Genomic DNA, 12,812 nt, shown 5'->3' on the forward strand with positions numbered 1-12,812 from the left:
TGGTATAGCTGGGCTTGAGGTAGATCAATTCTCCATTTTCTGAGGACCTGACATATTGATTTACACAGTAGCTATACTGTCACTCCCACCAGCAGTGGAGGAGTGTTCTCCTTACTTCACATCCTTGACAGTGTGAGCTGTCACTTGTGTTTTTTACTTCAGCCATTCTGACAGATGTAAAATGGAATCTCAAAGTAGTTTTCATTTTCATTTCCCTGATGGCTGAAAATGTTGAACATCTCTGTAAGTCTACTGAGCCATTAGAGGCTCCCCTATTGACAATTCTATTTAGACTTGTGCTCCATTTTAAAAATTGAATTAGTTTGTTGATATCTAGTTTCTTAAAGCTTTTTATTTGGGTGGATATTAACTCTCTGTCAGATGTAGAAGTGGTGAAAATCTTTTTCATTCTGTAGGCTGCCATTTTGTCTGATTGATGGTGCCCTTTGCCTCACAAAAGCTTTTCAGCTTAATGGGGTCCTATTTATTAATTGTTGATCTTAGTGCCTGAGCTGTATGGTGTTCTGTTCAGGAAGTTGTCTCCTGTACCAATGCATTCAAGGATGTTTCTCACTTTCTCTTTGCCTGGGTTCAGTGTTTCTGGTTTTATGTTGAGGTTCTTGATCTACATGGACTTGAGTTTTCTTCAGGATTATAGTAATTCAAGGAACTGAACATTCTTGATAGTCTTTAAGGAGTTCTCAAACTTTGTCCTAGAACTTCCCAAAGCAGACTGTCAGAACACTGTTAAAGGAATGTCACATGATAAAGCCTTTGGGACTGTGAGTGAGGCTTTAGTAAAAAAGGCAGAGGTGCATTTTTGTCCCATGTATTGTTCTTGAATGTGATTCCCTGCCTCTTGTGACAAACATAAACACTCAGTTATAAGACATGTTTCTTCTTGTTGGATGTCAGAACATAGCTATAGAACCCAGTCTGATCAGTGTTCTCTGAATCTGGATATGACCTTCTGCTTTGCCTCTGTGCTACTCTCTATATAAGCTCGCCAGGCAGTTGTGTTAAAACAGGTCTGTTCTGAAAAACTTTTGGGAAAAGACTTCTCTGTTAATATGTACTATGAGATTACTGATGTCTATGATGATGTTGTTGCTTTGGGGTTTTCTTTTTTTTTTTTTTGCTTTGTTTTTGTTTGTTTTTCGGTTTTTTTTTTTGATCATACTTTTCAGAATTCAAATAACCTTGCTTGGGTCATTGCTTTTTTTGTTTCACTCATGTATAACTGAAATGGAAATGAAGTTCTCTATAGCATTAGACTGTAGTACACCTCATCCTTTCAGGTCCGGCATACATGATGAGCACAGGTTGGCTGAAAACTCCACAGCAGAGCTCAATTATTTACATGGCTCTTAGCATTGCCTTTCATGTGCCCATAACAACCTATAAAATCGATGGATTGTCTGGCTCAAAGTCCTAAACTCCTCCCACAATCCTCTCCAAAACAGCATGGTCTATTCTGTCCCAACAATATCCCACAAATGGGGTACCAGTTTCCAACACGGAGGTAAGCAACACAACCAAGCATAACGTGGGGAGGAAAGGGTTTATTCCATCTTATAGCTCTTAGGTATCAGTCCATCACTGAGAAACATCAGAGCAGGGACCCAAAGCAGGAACTTGAAGGCAGAAAGTAAAGCAGAAGCCATCGAAGAATGCTGCTTGTTTGTTGGTTTCTCATCTCTTGTTCAGGTTTTTTTTTTTTTTTTTTACTAATGCTGCTAAAGACCACCTTCCCAGGCAAAGCCTGTTTCCAGGTAGCTTGGCTCTCCTACATTAATATTAATCAAGAAAATTCCATGGAATTATATACAAACTGATCTTATGAAATCATTTTTCTCAATTAAAATTTCTTCTTCCCAGGTATGTCTAGGTTTGTGTTAAGTTGACAAAATCCAAACAGTGTAGGGATTTATGCAAAGTAATCAGGCACAGAAGCAAAGAGACAACCCACAGAGTGGAAGAAAATATTCACTAGCTCTTCATCTGTTCTAAGATTAATATTATTGATACAGAAAGGACTAAAAGATACACCTAACTTATAAGTAATCCAATAAAATGGATAAAGAATTGCATAGCCTTTTCTCAAAAGAAGAACCACGAGTGGTGAATAAATACAATTTAAAAATCCATTCTTGCCTCATGGGAGATAAAAACCTTAAAACCAAAGCTATAATGATAATATATTTCATTCTAGTTAGAACAGCTATTGTTAAACTTTTAAAAGTTGTTGATGAAAATTTAGAGAAAAAGCATGATAATATCAGACTAGTGGAAATGTGTGTTTATAATATAGCCACTCGACAAATCAGGTAGAAATCCTCTCCAAGCCAAAAGTATCCCTGTGATAGGATCCACTTCTTCCAGTCTTGCATGTATATAGAAAATAGGTGAGTAACATCAAAAAGAATTGCATACACATCGATGTTTATTATGATACTATTCACAACATGCAAGATAAAGAATCAGTCTAGAAATCCATCAACAAACGAAGGTCTAAAGAAATGTAATATCTACACACAATGAAGTACCATTAATCTGTGACAAAGACATGAATCCTGTCATCTGAAGGAAAATACATGGAATTGGAGGCCACCATGTTGAACAAACTAAGCCAGACACAAACTTGAGGAGTATATGCTTTCTCTTATATGTAGAAATACATACAAAAACAAATATGGAAAGTAGAAGCACATAAAGGGCTATGAAGGGTTCTGAGGGAAGGATGCTGAAATATACATGTACTGAAAGGTCACAACTTCAGTTGCAACAAACCATTAAACAAACAGTAGAAGTCAGGAATCCATACAATTAACGCATTTTAAAATGACTATACTACAAAGAAAAGTTGTAGAGAGTGAGATAGCTCAATGGCTTTATTCATGATGCTAATCCCATTCATAAGAGCTGTATATTCATGATATAATCAGCACCTTCTATCTCCAAGATCAAATGGCTTACTCATCCACAATAGATGTAGCATTAAAGACAAAATTGCTTTGAGCAGCTAGAGAAGAAAAAACGGCCATAGCTAAAAATTTCAGTGTTAAGCCTCTTCCTGTGGGAGGAGCTTCCACTTCATTGAGGGATCAAGTTCCTCTTCAAAACCATCCAGCTCCTGTTCCTTGGAGAGTTCCAGGAAGACCTGAGAGGGAGAGGGAGAGAAAGACAGAGGGGAGGAGAGACAGAGTGAGAAACAGAGAGAAAGAGAGACACAGAGATATCACAATAGTTCTTTTTGCATGTAATAGCCAACTTTATTCAGAGCATCAGACAATTTATACTCTGATAATTAAGAAGAGTCAGTGTCCATGCACAAGGACAAACTGCCTGTGACTGACTTGCTGTACATGACAAAAAAATTATTTTTCTATAGAGGTACATGAGCAAATAACAATAGCAAATTTAATGACTTATCTGAAATAAACTGACTCCTACCTATCATACCTAGAAGAGGCATGGAAGCACATTCCAAGAACAACTCCATGTTTTCAGTGAAACTGAAGTCACAAGACTATTCTCTTGTCTGAATCCAAAGATCACACATTCAATGTTTGTGAACAAAAGTCCCTGAAATTGACCTACCTGCTCCAGGGTGGACTGTGAGAGACTGTATTCCTCCAGGTCAAAGTTCTGTTTAACTGTGTAAGAAAAACCATATGTCAGGACTCTTGTATGTCAAGTCTTGTATGTGTACTAAGTCATCACATGTCATGAATAGCAGCAAATTGCAGAGAGCCACTAAATGAAATGACACACAACTTTGTTCTGAGAATATTTCATAACTGAAATATATACAACATTTGCTTTGATTCATCAGGGAAAGAGCCAGCAGTATGTGTGCATGCTATGCAGGATTTTAATATCTGCATCATGGGATACAATGATTCCTAGGACATTTTCTTCCCTGAATAAGAAGAAAATCATTGATTAGTAGACTTGGCACAGAAGTAGGTTGTGAAGGGAAGAGATTTTAGAAAAGAGAAAAGAAAGACACAGAGATAATGTCAGAAGCTATATAAAATGTTACCACAGCATGGAAACCTCTGTTTAATCAATTTAGACAGAAGGACAGTTCAAGTCATGACAAGTGGTGTATAGGCTTTTAGTGGAAAGATGCTCCCCCCTCACAATCCCAAAATAATCAGGACAGTGATGTTCATCTTAGGAATGCTGTGAAGGATCCTATGTCCCCAAAACTTTAGGTGCTGAATTTAGACAATGGGAAGAAGATACATCAGGACAGCTTTGGATGTAGCCATCAGAAACCAGAAGATATCTATGGGACAGGTGGTATGTGACTAGCTCTTCCTTAGTAGGGCAGGTGACAGGCAAGAGAAGGTGACATTGAGCAGTAAAATGAAAGAGATCCTGGGATAAATCAGACAAGCAGACCACAAAAGCCAAAAGATGGAGAATAATGCTCTGATCAAAGGGTGAACACAGTGTGCTCTAAGTTACACTGAAGCCCACCAATGGATACCAGATTATTCACACTTATAAAGGAGTTTATAGGTCATTATTAGCCTGAGCCAATAAAATACAACTGACTTAAAAATTATACACTTCTACTGAGATCTCTAAAGTGAAATTGATTTTAGATCTTACATAATGTAACCTCAAAGTATGGTGAATTTTGTATTATTTTTTGTACATTCCTATATGCAGAGTAAAAAGATAAAATTAAACAAAAATGAAAACAACAAAACTAGCCATGCATATGCCCAGCTTACCTCTTTAGTTTTCTGCTTCTTATATCAAAAGGAACTCTGAATGCTCAGAGGTAGCCCAGAATGCTCTGATCCAACTTCTCACTACTGTGGGCTTCTTTCAAATTCTGGAAATATTTGATCTCAGAATCTGACCTCTATTAATCACTTACCTGTCTCTAATTTGAAGAAGGCCTGTGATAAAGGTTGCACATCTTCTCTGGGTAGTTTATAGACCATCAGAGAAGAGTACCTGGAAAGAAAGAAGGCTGGGTTGGTCTCTAAGCAGGTGGCTTAACTTCTATGGCATCCACTATGTTTGTTTTCATAAATAAGACTCTTTGACATAATTGAATCTCTGAGAATGACGTCACTGAAGCAGGCCAGTTGACAAGAAGGAAGGGAAGGAAACATGGATGAGAATTGGTTCAGTATCTCAGGCTCCCTAGAAGGACCCATGTAGTTTAGGCAACTTTTGAGACTGTTTTTTCCCACCCAGTCTCAACAGGAAACACAAGCTCCTTTTTACCACCACATAGCTTCCTAGAATTTCCAAACTGGAGAATCTACTTGTTCAGTAGAGTCCACATTTAGGCACCTTCTCTCCCAACTCTCAATGCTATTCTCAGGCAAAGAAGACTCTGAAAGTCTGCAGGAAATGAAACCATTTTTCTTCAGAAGGGCCCAGAGTTCACCAATTGCTGGTCAGGCACTTATTTAACTACCTATTATCGACAGATAATCAGAACAGATTGACTTCACTTCTGTAGGACCCTGAAGGGCTGCTATGCTCTAGCTGAGACTTTTTGTGTGCTGCTGTCTGCAAAGTAACATTCTGCAGTTTTTCTAAGAACAAAACATCCTGTTGAAGGATGATGCCCCAGTAAGGGAATTTACACTTGACATCTCCTTGCCCCCCAGTTGAGTTCCTGTTTTTCCCCGAGTTTGTGGTTTTCCTTCTCTACCTTGGTGTACATATTGAACCTGCCCACCAAATTCGTTGGTGTTCTCTCATAACGGATGACCTGAATCTGAGTCTTTCTTTAATCTCTGAGGCCTACACCCAAGCTCAGTACTACGGGCAGTGCTGGAGCTTTCATACTTCAAAGGTTTTATTTTGTTTCATTTACAGAGCATTCTATTCCACTAGCAGTGTTTCTTGATTAAGTCTGTCTGAAGTAGTTTATACAGAATTAGGGCTCTTACAAATATGGAATAAAAATAAGGGTTGTAGGCTCTTGTAATCAGTCAACTCTGTCATTATATTACTTGTGTCTGTATGAAGCTTCTAATAGTAAAGACACTGGTGAAATACAATTGGTGTATTCCTGTAAGTACTGGGTTTTTACCCAAGCATTTCATTCAGCAGATATTCTTTGACTAATTTGCTCTTTAGGTGTTGGGTTAATCCAATACATCTGGAGCAGGAGTAGGAATTACAAAGGCACAAGACAAATGTGGGAAGGGTATCTGTGACCATGCTTAGGTCACCACTGCATCACCACACCCAAGTCAGGGTCTTCTCTCTGTTAAGTAAAGATATGAAGCAACTCAAGGTCTTACCCAGAAATGTTGATATGCTTAAAATGGTTCTTTCTTTTAAAGATCAGTATACCAACTGGATACCCCAAAGCCTAGACAGACCTGTGACATAATTGGGCCACACCCATGTGACCTCAGATTTACACCAGCCCTCTGTTCTCTAGTAGACTTGGAGAAGTACCCACAGTTCAGTGACCTCTTTGAGGTTATCTTACAGTGTGAACATGACCCACAGTGTCTACCAAGCCAAACAAATGCCAGGAGAAAGTGGATGTACTTTGCTAGATCAAAAACAGGAGCTGTGGGCTGGGGAGATGACTCAGCCAGGATAGTGCCTGCCATGCAAGCATGAGGAAGACTTAAGTTTATAACTCAGAACTCACAGAGACCGAATGTGACTAAGTGAGTCTGTAATCCTGGCACTGGTTGGGGGTAAGAGGGAGCTTGGGCAGAAACAGGCTTATCCCTAGAGCTTGCTGGCAAGCCTGTGTAGCAAAATGCTTAGCTCAGGCTCAATGAAAGACATTGTGACACTGTCTCAAATGATAAGATAGAGGATGATAACAGAGGCAAGGGACATTGACTTGTGGCCTATAGCATGTATGTGTGTGTGTGTGTGTGTGTGTGTGTGTGTGTGTGTGTGTACGCACAGAGGCACATGTGTGGGAGCTTATTTGTTTATTGTGCATGTGTTCATGAGCAGACAGACAGACCGACCCACAGACATATCACATGCGTAACTCAGAAACTGTGCTTACCTTTCCTGTCGAGCAGCCTGGGGGAAAAGCCTCATGATCTCCATGTTGAGGGGCTCCACCTCTGTGGGAGTCTTCACTTTCATCTCCAGGAGATATTCTTTGCCAAATTTGCTCTTTAGATGTTGAATGGATCCAATACATCTGGATCAGAAATATGAATTACAAAAGCACAAGACTAATGTGGGAATGGTGCCTGTGAGCATGTGGAGATCACCACTCGGTCATCCAGCTCAGAGTCTCCTCACTGTTAAATAGGGATGTGGCAACTCCTAGTCTTACCCACGAATGCTGATTTGCTTAAATAGCAAATTTGTTTCATCTGATAATCACAGAGTGGACAGGTGTGAGATGAATAAAGGAACCCACCTCAGCCTCCCAGACACCATGATGGCCACTCGGTCACACACAGCCTCTGCCTCTGCCATGTAATGGGTGGTCAGGAGAGCGCCCCTCTCTGTGTTTGCAAAGGTGGCCTGGATCGCCTGCCTATTGTCAAGAGAGAACTGTGATGAATAGAAGTCCTCCAAGTCTTCTGGGCATAGGAGAGAGGAAATGCCATGTGGCAGACATGAGGAATAATCAGTGCAGACCAAGCAAGATGGACGCACGGAGGAAGAGGACTGTCAGGTCTGTTGCTAGAGAAACACTGGTGACATGGCAGAAGCTGTCATGAGAAAACACTTAGAAGAAGGATGCTTGAGAGCACACATTCTGAGTAGAGAGGGACTGAACAAAGATTCAATTCCCCCGAACTCCACTGCGAATCATCAATAAACTTTTGTAAGTTTCAGCCCAAAATAATGGTTTTTAAGGATGTGGATGATGTTGGCCACACTTATTTCAGTTAATCTAATAATATTAACACAATTCATGAACTCCCCACCAGCTGTGATGCAGCCATGACAGCAATAGTTCCTCACCACATTTGCTGCTGCCCCTCAGGGTCCATTCCGGTGGACGGCTCATCTAGAAGTACCACAGAAGGGTTCCCCAGGATGCTCAGCACAAAGCACAGCTGCAACAAGAGGGACAGCCCATATGGCATCACCTCAAGTGTGGCCCCCTTAGGTACGCTCAAAGCCCTCCACCCTGAGTCCTGCCCATACCTTTCTCTTCACTCCCTCTGACAGAGTCTTCACAGGAGACTTCAGCTGGTCCTGCAGCTTGAGTGCATCTGCTAACCTGAAGAGAGACTGCAGAACATCACCGTCCTCTCCAAAGTGGAGATGATGGGAGGGTGAGGCAGTGAACCTGGCCCAAGATGGAGAAGTGGGGCCCAGGAAGGTAGCTCAAGAAATATACTGAAACATTCAACAGGGTCAGGGTAACAAAGGATGCGATCTCTGTGGCCAAGAAAGATGCATTTTCTTGTTTTTAAATTGTTAGTACAGTGTTCAAATTCTTCTGCAGTTTAGGTTATATTTAAAGTAACTCAATTATTTACTTTTGAATACTAACTATTTCCCCTCCATCCTTAAAATGAATAAGACTTTGGAAGTTTTTTCTACCCTGCCTAGTCAATCAATAGGACCTCCTATCCCACAATGACTGTGAATGTGGCCATCTCCAGCCTTTCCCCATCACTTGGGTACAGAAGCAAATAGGTGCAGACCCCATGTACCTTGCAATGGCCATGTTAACATCGCTTTTTCTCATGCCCTTTATGGCTGCAAATATCTCCAGGTGTTCCCTCACAGTCAAGTTGTTCCATAGAGCATTTTCCTGAGGACAGTACCCCAGGAACACTGGGGTGCCCCCTGTGGTGTTTGCCTTCAGCAGCACCTATGGATAAAAGGTCACTGTCAGGGCTCAACAGAAGTATTGTGGCCCAAAGTACTTCTGTGACAGACTTCAGTGATGATCTCAGAAAGGGAGAGGAATTCATCCTGAGAACAAGTGGGCAGACTCAAGAGTGCAAAGGTTCCATATTACCTCGTATTAAAGGATGATCCAGGGGGAAATGCAAATAAAAACCATGGCAAGTGGCTGGAGAAATAGTTAAAGTGCTTGCTGCATAAGCACGAGGACCCATCCTATCATCCACATTACAGATGCAGCAGTGTTAACACCTATGATCCCAAAGCTGGGTTGACAGTGACAGAAAAATCCCTGGGACTTGATGACCAGCTGATCAGTGTAAATGAGTAAACCCAGATTCATTGGAAGACAATCTCAGATAAAAAAGAGGATGACTGAGGAAGACGTCCAACATTCACCTGTTGGCTCTTCACGCATGCTCACACATGCACACGTGTGAGCATGTAGGTACAAATAACCAGTGAGATATCAGCTCATGTCTGTAAAAAGGCTACTATCAAAAAGGAGGATGGACGTTAAATGATCAAGAGAAAATGGAGCTGTTGTTCATAGTTGATGCAAGTGCGTATTAGTATAGTCAGTTATGGAAAACGGCATGATGTCTCCTACGGGGGTGGAGGTGAGGAGGACATGGCTCGAAAAGGTATTTTTTAAGTTAGGTAAATAATACAACAGGAATACAAATAGTTAAAATTGCAGGTCAGCTAGCTTGCTAACCCAAGGCAGTTACAGGGGATACAGAACAGGGAAACAAAGGTCAATTGAGTGTTCCGAGAATCTGTTCCTGTGGTGTCTGACTTAGCCTCCTCTGGAGAAACTCCTACCAGAGGTCCCAAGGACTTATAAATTAGATTCAGCCAGATGGTCTGTTGGCTCAGATAAACATTCACACTGGGTCCCAAGGCCACAGGGACCAGAGACTATTCTCGTGAGATTTGTCAAACCTCTGCCTGAGATCTGCTTACACATTACAGACATTCATAACAACCAATTGTGTGTGATCACCCACAACCCTATTCCTCCCCCCAGCCTTTGTCTATAAAAACACTAAGCTGTTAGATCTCAGGGTCGATGACCCCTGCCTCCTGCGTGAGGCACATTGACCCGAAGCTTTGATAAGTAAAGACCTGACTCATGTAATTACAGGAAGAGATCTCTTGAGTGTCTTTGGGGGTAGTGTCCTTCCTGAGTCACCCCCTGGAAGGTTCTTTCAGGCTGAGATATGACTTGAAAAGCCCATTTCCTGGTACGTTGTCAAAGCTCCTTTTCTTTGCTTTGCTTTTTTAATCAAAATGACCTTTTCAGTCCTGTGTTCCTATTTCTAATAGAGAAGATGAAGTCAACCAAATGTCCATTAAAGTATTAATGGGTTTTCAAATGTGGTGATAGAGACACAACATTATACTATTCAGCCTTTAAGATGAGAAGGTCTCTTTTTGTCTGTAATAACATGGATGGACCTAGGAAATATGTGATGTTTTGCTTTGTATTGCTGTGATACAACTCTGACCAAGGGCAACTAAGGAGGAATGGATTTATTTGGGCCTGCACTTCCAGATCATAGTCCATTCTTGACAGAAGTAAGGCAGGAACTTAGTACAGGAACCTGAAAGCAGGAACTCAACCAGAAACCATGGAGGGATGCTGCTTACTGCTTAGGTTTCCCTTGCTCACTCAGTTACATTTTGTATATAGCGCAGACTCACCTGCCCAAATGTGGTATTTCCCACAGTGGTCCATGCCTTTCTACATAAATTAGCAATCAAGAAGATGCTCCACAGATGTGCCCATAGTACAGTCTGATGGTGTCAATTCCTTGGTTGAGAGTCCCTCTTCCTCAGTATGTCTAGGTCTGTGTCAGGTCAACTAACCTCAACAATGTGGAATGTGAAATAAATCAGGCACAGGAAACAGACACTTCCTGACTTCATTAATATACACAAGTCCACCATTTAAATAAGTTAAACTTGAAGCAATAGAAAGTAGAATGACAGGACTGGAGACGTGGCTCAGCCCTTAAAGGGGAGGCTCACAGGCTCTGCCCTTAAAGGGAAAGCTCACAGGCTCAGCTCTTAAAGTGGAGGTTCACAGGCTCACAAGGAAAAGTATAAAAAAGCAGAATGATGAACAGGGGAGGATAGAAGAAGGGGCATACAAGAAAAAGGGGGATCAAGCCAAATCAATAGTTTCATTTAGACAGGCAGAGTGAGCTCTAGCATTTACTGCACAGAATAAAGACTGTAATGAGCATGCACAAAAGTGATATAATTTAATCATTCCACACTGGAAGCATATCCAAAGGTCTGCACTGTACCTCATGAAGATGTCCGGTTATAATGCCATTTGAAAGCTTTTAAAAGGTCAATTAATGCTTTAGGCTTCGTACATATGCTTGTTTGAGAGTCTGTGAGTGTGGGCACATGTGTGCCACAGTGTGTGTGGATACAACAGTAGCACCTGAAGTGTCAGCCCGGACCCTCTAGCTCACACAAGCAAGCCCTTTTCCAACTGAGCTACCTCCTCAGACCCTACTTTGGCTTTTGAGACAGGGCTGTCATTGGTCTGGAACTCACCATGTAGGCAAGGCAGACTCGACAGGAAGTCCCAGGGATGTGACAGAATTTCTCCCTAGCTAATCATGTTTTATGAAGAAAGAGAAAAAAGAACTATGCCAGACTTATGCATCTTAACATTATGGCTGAAGTCCCAAAATATATTTACATTATAATAAAAATATCTTAATGTAATTGTCTAATGTGACAATTTTATTATTTTATATAGTCCAGCCCTTAATCTTTATTGTAATAATTGTAAGAAAACTTTTATTCAAAGTTGTACTGTTCTTAAATATGACCAAAAAAACCCTATTCAAGGTCAGACTCTAGACATTAGAGACAACACCAGCTAAATTGTATTGAAATGGATTTCCTTTTACCTCATACAGATCATTATTTTTCCAAATTGCCATGTCAGGAGAGAAGAAGAAGGTATTAGCTGTGGACCGGACTAGGAGAAACTCATTCACAGAAGATCAAAGACCAGGAGCAAAGGCCTGGCGAAGGATGAAGTTTGCTGTATTCTTGGCCAGACTCAGAGGACAGAAGTAGCATTGTGCGGAGTGAAGGAGGGCACAGGGACAGACGTTGAGAGAAGACATAAAAGGCAACCCTTGAAGCCACCTGCAAGACAGGCCAGGGCCGACAGACCAGTCACAAGGCAAGGAAAGTCATGTAAGTAGTTAAAGCTAGGTGACAAGTGGCAAGGAAGGCATCAGTAGGTAGAGTTGAGGAGTCCAGCTAGGGTAGGCTGTGCCATGAATACCACACAGACCCGCTTCTGACTTTCTGCTCCACCATGGCTTCAGAGGTATTGTGTATGTGAGTTTTTTTCCCTACACTGTGGAATGTTTGACAGTTATGTTCCTGTCTCTCTTCTCCCTCACTAGCTTAATTACCAACACTCTCTTCTCTCACAGTTACACAGACATCTGCCCTTCCCCCAGCCATTTTCTAAAGCAGCTCTGTCCTGTAAATGTGGGGAAGGGGAATGACCTGTCTCTATTCCCTGGCGTCACCTCTCCTGACTAAGTATAAACTTTGTTTTCCTGGCCATTTTGCTTCTGAGGCAAGTGACAAGCTCGCAAGCAATTCAACTTTACACGCCTGCTTCTCTACCCTCTGCTACTCTAAGAAGCACCTTATTGGATTTGTCCAAAAAAGTTTTTAATAAAAAAGTTTTAGTATGAGTTCCAAGATTTATCAATTGGTAATGGCACTTCATGAAAATGAGCAGTAGCATGCTGAAATTATAAAGGCCATTTAAAATTATAATTAGTGGATCATGTGGTCCATTAAAAAGAATCTGTTAATATTTTCATAATAATTAGCATTCTGAGGGTGAATAACATTCCTTCTCAATACACTCATGGGAAAAGGATAGTTTCAAAGCATTCTTGGAAGCCTGCTAAGTG

At 41.1% G+C, this 12,812-nt stretch overlaps 1 protein-coding gene across 1 annotated transcript in view; it reads right to left on the reverse strand.

Moving 5' to 3' along the window:
- Nucleotides 1–1,547: 1,547 nt before the first annotated feature.
- The window catches only part of LOC114615584 (ATP-binding cassette sub-family A member 8-A-like), a 77,509-nt gene continuing 66,244 nt past the window's right edge, over nt 1,548–12,812 (reverse strand). The window contains exons 32-39 of the mRNA XM_028761282.1: nt 8,646–8,806; nt 8,131–8,206; nt 7,945–8,039; nt 7,391–7,510; nt 7,025–7,165; nt 4,898–4,977; nt 3,601–3,656; nt 1,548–3,160 (exon numbers count right to left, since the gene is read on the reverse strand). Coding sequence (XP_028617115.1) covers nt 3,062–3,160; nt 3,601–3,656; nt 4,898–4,977; nt 7,025–7,165; nt 7,391–7,510; nt 7,945–8,039; nt 8,131–8,206; nt 8,646–8,806 — 828 coding nt within the window. The 3' untranslated portion in view covers nt 1,548–3,061. The remainder of the gene's footprint in view (nt 3,161–3,600; nt 3,657–4,897; nt 4,978–7,024; nt 7,166–7,390; nt 7,511–7,944; nt 8,040–8,130; nt 8,207–8,645; nt 8,807–12,812) is intronic.

This window comes from Grammomys surdaster, unplaced genomic scaffold (genome assembly GCF_004785775.1).
Source record: "Grammomys surdaster isolate TR1022 unplaced genomic scaffold, NIH_TR_1.0 126906, whole genome shotgun sequence".
Classification (NCBI taxonomy): domain Eukaryota; kingdom Metazoa; phylum Chordata; class Mammalia; order Rodentia; family Muridae; genus Grammomys; species Grammomys surdaster.